The sequence below is a fragment of the Lactuca virosa genome, chromosome 8 (genome assembly GCF_052849685.1).
Source record: "Lactuca virosa cultivar CGN04683 chromosome 8, Lactuca_virosa_CGN04683_v6, whole genome shotgun sequence".
Taxonomy (NCBI): Eukaryota; Viridiplantae; Streptophyta; class Magnoliopsida; order Asterales; family Asteraceae; genus Lactuca; species Lactuca virosa.
The window spans coordinates 81,920,718-81,930,522 of record NC_136433.1 but is presented as its reverse complement, the minus strand read 5'-3'; the positions used below and the strand labels follow the sequence as shown (position 1 = coordinate 81,930,522).

Below are 9,805 nucleotides of genomic sequence, written 5' to 3'. Positions count from 1 at the left end.
AAATAATTGCGAATCAAGTGATGAAGTGGTAATATTGAAACAGGATAAGTATGATGTGCATGCAATGTATGGGCGCTACAGACACATGGTAATTATTGTGATTCAATGGAGTCATTGAGTTGCTTGAGGATCAAGTGTGTTTAAAAGAAAAGAAAAGTGATAACAGGGTAAATTGAGAAGAATTTACCATGAAAAGATAGAATACTTGTGAATCGGGGAATGTAATGGTAAGTTTGAATCTAGATAAGTATAGTGTGCATGCAGAACTATGGGCTCTGCATACACATTACACTTATGGAGATTCAACATAACCATTAAGCTACCTGAGCATCGAGTGGTGGGACAAGAAAGATAACATAGTGGTTGAGAAGAAAATGTAACGTTTAAATTGAGACTTGAATATCTCGAAAAAGTAGAGAGGAAGAAAAGAAAGTTAGTGCATGAGCAGTAATAGATTGATAAGAAAGAGGTTGTAGAAGATATAACACTTTAGAAAGAAAGTGAAGTTACTAGAAGTGAAATTTCACAAAGAGTTAGAAAAGATTTAGAGAAAGTAGTGAGTAGTCACCTATTGTAAAGTTAGAAGGGAGCAGTAGAAGCACATGAAAAATGGTAACTTGCCTAAGAGTAGATGGTTAAGAAGTGTATTAGTACACTCGTGAGAAAAAGAATGAAAGATGGTAAGTTTATGTATACGGTTAAAAAAAGTGGGACGAAAAGATGAGAAAAGATGCTAAGTATGAAATGTGATTGCATAAGAGTAGATAGAGCAGTAGAAGTCCCTTAACAACCATCATGAGTAGATAAATGAAGAAATATTGGCCATTGCATTGAAAATGCAAAGAAAAGGAAAATAGTTTGTTATTTTGGGTTACAAGGTTAAAGGGGAGAATAACCTTAGAAATGGTCCATTGAGTAAGAAAATGACCAAGAGAGCAAGGAAAGATTTCGAGGACAGAATCTCTTAAAGGAGGGGAGATTGTAAGAACCTGAAATTTAGAGAAAGTAATTTTAGTCAAATATTGACCAAAATGGTAAAATGGTCAATTATGAGAAAAATATGAGATTATGAAGTTGTGACTTCATGAAAATGGCCACTAAGAGTTTAAATTACTTAGAATAGTTTAGATGAGTAAGTTCAACATAGAGAATTCATGAGAAGATGCATTTTGGCCAAAAGGGTAAAAATGGTATTTTTATGCTTTTTAGGCCAAGTTGGTGACTTAATAGATTAAGACCCATATTAAGTCATTGTATATGACTTAACATAATTGTAAAGTATGTTCTCACTTTCGTGTGGATATAAAGATCATAGAAAAAGGGTAAGAAACGAAGAAGTTATGAAGGATTGAAGATTTAATAAAAGTGTCCTAAGAGTGGAATGGAATAGCAAAGGGTTGTTGTTAAGACAGGAATCGTGGTGCGGTGGATGAATTTCCACGATGCGGCGAGTGAATTGTGTAAGATATAAAGGCATCATACTTTGCCCTTCGACGCGGTGTATGGGCACCACGACGCGGAGGCCAAAGTAGGTTGCTAGTAGAGGAAGAGCACGACGACATGGCAAGTAGATGGCCACGAAGGGGAAAGTAAATGGTAACCATTAACCTCGGGTCAAAAGGTCTCCGCGACACGATATTAGGAAACTGCGGCACGGTGTCTCATAGGTTGAACTCCCATAATCAGTCTCATTCTTGCCAAAAACACTCCCCATTACTTTAGAGGATGAGCTCCGACGATTTTGAGGATGAAGGGCGATCTTGTGGCGCTTAAAGAGTTAGAGACAAGGCTTAGACATCAAAAGCTTATGAGGTAATTATCTCCTTTATCTTTAATCTTTTAGGGCTTTAATGGTGATTAATGGGATTAAGTTAGATATGAATGATTACCCTTAAGAAGCTTGTTAATTGATGTCATTAGTAGTGTTTAGAAGCTTTGAACAAGCTTTATGTGTGATTTCAATTGAGAAATCACTATGTATGAAGTTAGGGTTTGAAACCTTAAACTAGAAATTATGTCAATTGATGCATTACATTTTAGATGATGACAAATTAAGTATTTTAGGGGTACTTAATTCATTGTTTGGATTGAATTCAGAAGTAGATAATGAAATGTTAGAATTATGATCAATTAAGTGATCATTTTGACAGTAATAAGTAGATAAGCTCTTAATAGGCTATGACAAGTTTTAAGGAAAATGAATTATTGTATGAATAGGGATTGAGTAAGAGGGTGAGCTAAGATGCATCCATCGGAGAAAAGAGACAAGAAGGGTAGTTAGTCCTCACTAACTAATAACTTTATTTCTCCCTCTCTCTCTCTCTCTCACTCACTCTAGATTATGTTTATATTGTTGGATTAGGTGTCTAAGCCCATAACTATAATTGGTGTGTACTTGACCCGATAGTAGCATGGTCCTTTTGGGTTGCCTTCACCATAGCAATTTGACAGGATGAATTATGAGAAAGAGGTTGATAAATGATTTATTAATATTTTATAAGAATAATATATTAATTGAGAAATCATATTATTTAATTAGTATTGATCATAATTAATTTGGAATTAATTTGATGATCAAAAGAGACTGATTAAATATATGGGGACTGATATTGCAATTTACTGGTAGTTGCAGGTTGGGCTGTGGACTCCTAATAGAAGGGGTGGATGAATTCTATGGGAAGCCCATAAGAGAATTCGTCCAAGGGGCCTTCTAGAAGGGATCCATAGATTGCTTAAGGCCTAAGCATAGAATTAGGGTTTCAGTCTAAAACCCTAGCAACACAACTATATAAGGACCCCTTGGCTAGTTGAAATCGGCCCTATGCTTTCATAGAGAATCCTAGCCGATTTTAGTAGCCTCCACACACACACACACACACACACACTCTCTCTCTCTCTCTCTCTCTCTTATTCATCCATTTCTTGTGGTGTTTGTGACTCCATTAGAGGTGCAACAATTGAGGCACTAAGCTCTTGAAGGTCAAGATCAACCAATCAACAAAGAAAAGGTATTCTTCTAACTTTGGTTTAGTTATTGATTTCGAAAATATGTATGATATATTAGGGTTTTGCTTTGGAAAATTATTATGCATGTATAATTTGAGAAAAACCTAGATCCAAAGCAATTAGGGTTGCATGTGCACCATATGAATGTTGTAATGCTCGAAACCCATCATATATATATATATATATATATATATATATATATATATATATATATATATATATGTGTGTGTGTGTGTGTGTGTGTGTGTGTTGGAGATTGGGTCACTAAGTGAATGTCCCCAAGTAATGAGATGAAGATAGAAGAAGAATATGTGTGTAAGAAATGTATCAGAGCATGTACACATATTAAGAGTATGTAAGAAGTATACGCAAGATACATGTAGCAGAGCATGTATGTATACATGAGTATGTGGGTTTGGATGAGAAGGGTATTTGATAAATACCTTAGAGATAGAAGAAAGAGTTAGATGATGATTACATGTAGTGTAATCATGGAGTATGTATCTATGTCTAGACATTAATGGTATTGTGTAAAATGCTAATATGTTATTACAGATAGATAGAGATTAAGTACTTAATGAGTTGATTACTAGAAGAGAAAGATTAGATGGTCTCTTAATGAGACAAAGAGATAGATGTCCACGCGACTAGTGTTATGTGATGAATCACATAATAAAGATAAAGATGTAGAGATAGAATGTTCCTTTAGGAACAAGGGTATGGTTCCTTCGGGAACAAGAGATAGAAGGTTCCATTGGGACAAAGTACGGTTCCTTCAGGGACAAGAGATATAGATTCCTACAGGAATAAGAGATAGAGGTTCCTATGTTGACAAAAGTATGATTCCTTCGGGAATGAGAGTATTGTTCCTACGGGGACAAGAGTATGATTCCTATGGCAATGAGATTATGTCCTTACAGGGAAAGAGATAGTCAATCCCTTTAGGTATGGTTAGAGATGATATAGAAAGGTTTCTTAAGAGGACTGAGATAAGAGAGTTCTTTGTAAGAACTTAGATGTAATCTGTGAAGGATTAAGAGTAAGGAATCTGTAAGGGATTTAAGAGTAAAAAGAAAGATTAAGGAATCCATGAGGGGTTCAAGAGCAGAAAAAAAAGATTAAGGATCCACGAGGGATCATAAGAGAGAAGAGTAAGTCCAGATGAGTTCACCCGATAATGAAAGTGGAATGTTGTTTCCCTTAGAGTATAGATGAGGCATTAGAGTTGAGAATAGAGAGAGAGAGAGAGAGAGAGAGAGAGAGATAGAGAGAGAGAGAAAGATAGGGAGAGATAGAGAGATGAAGAGTAAGCAGAGCATGTGAAGACATGCTAAGAGTTAGAGCATAGAGAAGAGTGTGAGAAATAGAGTAGATGGCATAGAAAGAGATAAACGAGATAAGAAAGAGTAGAGAAGAAAGATAGAAGAGATAGATGACTGGTAAGAATAGTAGTGTGTGTTATTGGAGAAGAATAATAGAGGACAGAGTACGAGTATGAGAGAATAGAATGTTGAGGCATGAGAAGAATTATAAGAATATAGATAAATGTGATTAGATGAGAAAAAACCGGTAGTTTGTGCAATGAGAAGAAGAGTTTATGATGTAGAGTATGAGATATAAGAGAAGATGAAATATTAGAGTATGAAAGATAGTAAGATCATATGAACATGAAAATAGAAAGAATATAACTAATAATACATTGTTGTCTGATGTTGTTGAGATGTTTCATGTTTTGCAGGTTTAGGTAGCAGCAGTCGTGGTACCAGAAGTGAAGACAGGAGCATAAGGACTTAGAATAGGTTTTATTTCCTTGTTGTTCTAGATTGTAAGAAGATTTTTATTATAAAATCGTGATTTATCCTGGGAAGTAAGGTTTTTTAATTAGAGTTGAATTCCGCAATTGTATGAAAACTATGATATTTCCCCTTAGATTAGGTGTATAGAAATACGGGTCGTTACATACCATCTATAGACCCGAACTGCTTCAATACCCAAGTAAAATCACAACAAACCAACATCACTCATCTCGAACTTCTTACTCATTTTTTTCTTAAAAACCTTTACTTCAACCTGACAATCACCGGTAATAATCGATCATCCACGTAGATCCTAATTATCAAAGAGTTACCCTTTTACTTTTCTAATGTACACTGCTTACTCTTGAGGGAAACTTACAAATTTTATACCCTTTAAGCATTTATCAAGGAGCACATTCCAAGTTGTAGGAGCTTGAAGAAACCTATAGAGTGTCGTGGACAGTTTGTACACCTTTGTTGGTTGATCATGTTTTATGTAACCCTTCGGTTGTGTTACGTACACTTCCTTTTCTAACACTCCATTTAGGAATGATAATTTTACATCAAGATAATGTATTGGCCAATCATTCTTACCTGACATGGAGAATATGAATCTGACTATTTCAATGCGAGCAACGGGTGCGAAGAATTCCTCAAAATCTATACCTATTTTTCTAACATAACCCTTCGCCACGAGTCTTGTTTTATACTTTATTATCTTTCCGTTTGGACCCTTCTTCAACTTATAGGCCCATTTTAGTCCATTGGTTTGTAATTTGGTGGTAGTTCAACATGATTCCATGTTTGTTTACTTTCAATCGCATCCAACTCCACTTTCATTATTTTCACCTAGTCGATGTGTAATGTAGCAACGGTGTATGACATGGTTTCATCATCAACTTGCATAACAACTAATTCATTAAAAAGTAGTTTAACATTGTCCTTATATATATCAACAAGTATATGAACCTTCTTGGGCACACTTTTCCTCTGTAAATCTTGATGCAGAGCTATTTGACACTTCATGAGTTGTAGATCTTGATGAAGAGCTATTTGACACTTCATGAGTAAATGATCGCTCGGGTGTACTTTGTGTACTTGGTGTTTGCAAAGCTTCATATGACTGGGGTTTGTAGACTGTCCAGATCATGATCAAGACTTATCTCAAGGTGGTTTATGGGTGAAGTAGGAACTTCTTCACCATTTGTTTCAAGGGTCGATGGAGTCCCTTCATCAGGATACCCTTCGAGAGTAAAAGCACGACATGGGTTTACCTTGAAACTTGTTTATTCTTCTAATAACCAACCTTTATCTTCTTCAAATCGAACATACTTGTTTGTTCGAATATTTTTATTGGGGTCAAGTAAACGATAATCTTTACTTCCTATTTCAGTTCCCAAATGAACAAATGCCTCATGTCGGTCATCTAGTTTACTCAAATGCCCATGGAGTATTTTTGTATGAGCCACACATACAAACACTTTTAGATGCCCGGGATTTGGTCTTTTTTGGGACCAAGTTTCATAAGAATATTTATTTTATAAACGGTGAATACATACCCTCTAATATTACTCTTAAATCTATATATTTATTCACTTTATTCACGATAAGACGTGAACTCTTAACTAACTAATGGAAAAGGGAATATGACTTATTAAGGTAATTAACTTTTCGGTTTGTTTACATCTGGGTAACTATCTTTTTTTTGTACACATCTAGGTAACAAACTTGTTGGAGGTGTTCACATATGACCATTATGACCTGCTGTAGCAGGTTACATCCTAGATGTGAACACTTTTAACAAGTTCATTACCTAGATGTGTACAAAAAAAATAGTTACCTAAATATGAACAAAACGAAAAGTAAGAGTAAATTACACGAATAGTCCCTGTGGTTTGGTGGAATTTGTGTTTTTGGTCTCTAACTTATTTTTTTTAACTCGGATGGTCCCTATTGTTTATTTTTATTGCGTGTTTGGTCCCTGTCTTACCTAAAAAGACTATTATGCCCTTATTAATTTATTTTTTTAATTATATTTCTCAAATGTGGTTTCAGGCTTACGGTGAGGAGAAACATAATGTGGGGTCTATTAATTTTTTTAAATATATAAAAAATAAATACATAAATAAGAAAATTAATTAAAAAAATAAATTAATAAGGGCACAATAGTCTTTTTAGGTAAGACAGAGACCAAACACGCAACAAAAATAAACAGTAGGGACCATCCGAATTAAAAAAATAATTTAGGGACCAAAAACACAAATTCCCCCAAACCACAGGGACCATTCGTGTAATTTACTCTTACTTTTCGTTTTGTTCATATTTGGGTAACTATTTTTTTGTATACATCTAGGTAACGAACTTGTTAAAAGTGTTCACATCTAGAATGTAATCTGCTACAGCATGTCATAATGGTCATATGTGAACACTTCCAACAAGTTTGTTACCTAAATGTATACAAAAAAAAAGATAGTTACCTAGATATGAACAAACCAAAAAGTTAATTACCTTAATAAATCATATTCCCAATGGAAAATGAACATCTTTCCAGTACCTCTTGAATTGTTAGCCCATATTGACACAATATTCTAATGCTTTATTTAATTATTTTGGTAGCGAGTAGGAAGGAAGAAACGGGTTTCGTTCCACTTCCACTCAGTCGGATGGCCCAACTGGATTAGACTGATTGGGTCACCGCAAAATGTGAAGTTCTGGCTCAGCATAAGCTCCATAGTCTATAGTGGCATCTCTAGAACCTCCATCGTAAAAAATAAAAATAAAAAAATCTCCACTTTCCCTTTCCCATGGAGGACAACGAGTGGGAGACAATTCAAGCATCCAGTTCCGCCACTCAATCGGATGAAGACGTCGGCGATGCGGTGGTGGTGGCCACACCAACCAATTTCCACGATGCCTCGGGTGTTGCTCCAAGCAATCACGAGGGGTTACTCGTTTTCACTCAACCACCACAAGATGACTACCTCCATGAACCAGTTCTGGAAACGCCCTCGCCACGATCGTCGTATTCTTCGTCATCAAACCCTTCTTCCACTGAGATAGTCGAGGGTGAGTTGCCACAGCCCCCCGAAACGAGAAGCACGCAACTAAAGGCCAGTTTCAGGATTTTGAGCTCATGGGTTTTGACGATTGCTTACGGGATCCGTGACAGAATTGGATTTTGGTCAATTGCGTCGGTGACGGCTTTTGCGTCGGTGATGGTGTACGGAATGCAATGGCAGCGCCGGCGGATGTTAGCGGCGAAAGAGAGTAAGGATCAGCTGAAGCTTCTCATAAATCAGAAAGATGAGGTCAGTTTGGCAATCAGCTTTATATGCCTTCCGTGACTATTTCAAGTTTTCAACATATCAATTTAAAACATCTCATTGTAATTATATCGCGTTGTATATGCGGGTTATATTGTTTGATTTCTGTAGATTGTAAGACTTGTGCATGAGGGCATGTCCTTTAATGGATATGGACGCCAGGTGTTTGATGAAATGCTTAGGAGAACAGATTGTTATACTTAGCTTTTTGAGATTCTTCCTACAAGTATCACGTTTTTAGCTTACATGTCATTGATTTCTGCTTGTTATGATACTTTATTCCTCTATGTTTCCAGAAAATAAAACAACTTCTTCTCCAAATCGATCGAATGAATGAAGCCCTATCAGCTAGAAGAAGAGTTCCAGTGTTTCGGGTTGTGGTTGATAGTCCACTCATGATAGGTCCAACGGCAAACTGGAAGCCAATTTGACACTTTCATGTAAGTTTTCTTCATATTGCAAATACATATTTGAAAAATCATTATAAGGTCAAGAATCGCATATATTTTACTACATATGTAGGGCCCTTACTTATTCTTAACTTTTTTACATATAAAATACAATGTAATTAGAAGTTTGGTTCAACAACCAATATCTAATCGAGTCTTTGAGCTACAAGTTTTGTTGTTTAAGACTTGTACTAATAAGGAATATCTTCTTTGTTCGTAGTTGCTTTCTAAATGACAACGAAGTTATATGAAGTGTAGATTAAATGAGAATAGAAATCAAAAGGAAAATTACAAAAAAAATAATAATACATATTATACTTTTTTGTATAATAAACAACATAGTAATTGTTTTGTTGTGAAAAGACATTGATATAAAACGCAACCCATTATCAAGTTTCTATCATATTATTTTTTATAAATTTCATGTTAAATTGTATTTGTTTTTATATTCAGTTTCTTTATGCCACAAATGATTCAAGTTTTTGGAAGATAGCTTAAGTATAAATGTTTCACAACTTGCACATTATCAATGTTTATATCTTAAAAACAAAGCAATAGAAAGTACAAAAGGTCGACAATATCTAAATTATTAGACAATAAAGGAAAACCCTTTATTATGAAAATATAAATACACTGTATATTCAAAACATAAACATGTTAAACAACACCTTTTTATCGTTTTATTTTCTTGTGTTTTCTCAGATTGATTGAATGAATGAAGCCTCATCAGCTCAACCAAGGGTGTTTGTTCACATTGCAAAGTACATATTTAAAAGAAGCATAATAATGCTAAGAGTTGCATATGGCTTATAGCACGTATATATATGTCATTGAGCTTTTGCATATTGACTGCTATGTTTGTGTTCTATGTAATCTAAGTTGTGGATTTGTGTAATGTTTGTAAATCACCTTTTATTTATATACATGTATGTGTTATATGTACAAGTTTACAAGAGCAAGGAATTGCAGTGTTTATTTAGTATCAATGAACAGACTTAGGGGTTGTTTGATAGTTGCTGACTGAGTCATATTTGACTCAATCAGGACGGTCTGAAGCTCTGACTGCATCTATTTCTGACTGAAACTATGTTGTTTGATTATCCATCTGACTGAATATGTTGACTGTTGAAAATGACCATTTTACCCTTTTGTTTTGTTTATGATTAATTAAATGTATCCATTTCTTACAATGTCAATAAAATTGATGAATAGTTATACAAAATGTCATACA

At 34.9% G+C, this 9,805-nt stretch overlaps 1 protein-coding gene across 1 annotated transcript; it reads left to right on the top strand.

The window, feature by feature from the left end:
• The first annotated feature begins 7,499 nt into the window (after positions 1-7,499).
• LOC145134220 (uncharacterized) lies at positions 7,500-9,497 on the top strand. Its single transcript, XM_079069096.1, has 3 exons — positions 7,500-8,110; positions 8,422-8,565; positions 9,277-9,497. The coding sequence occupies exons 1-2, from the start codon at positions 7,607-7,609 to the stop codon at positions 8,554-8,556; spliced, it is 639 nt and encodes a 212-aa protein (XP_078925222.1). The 5' UTR covers positions 7,500-7,606; the 3' UTR covers positions 8,557-8,565; positions 9,277-9,497.
• Positions 9,498-9,805: the final 308 nt, after the last annotated feature.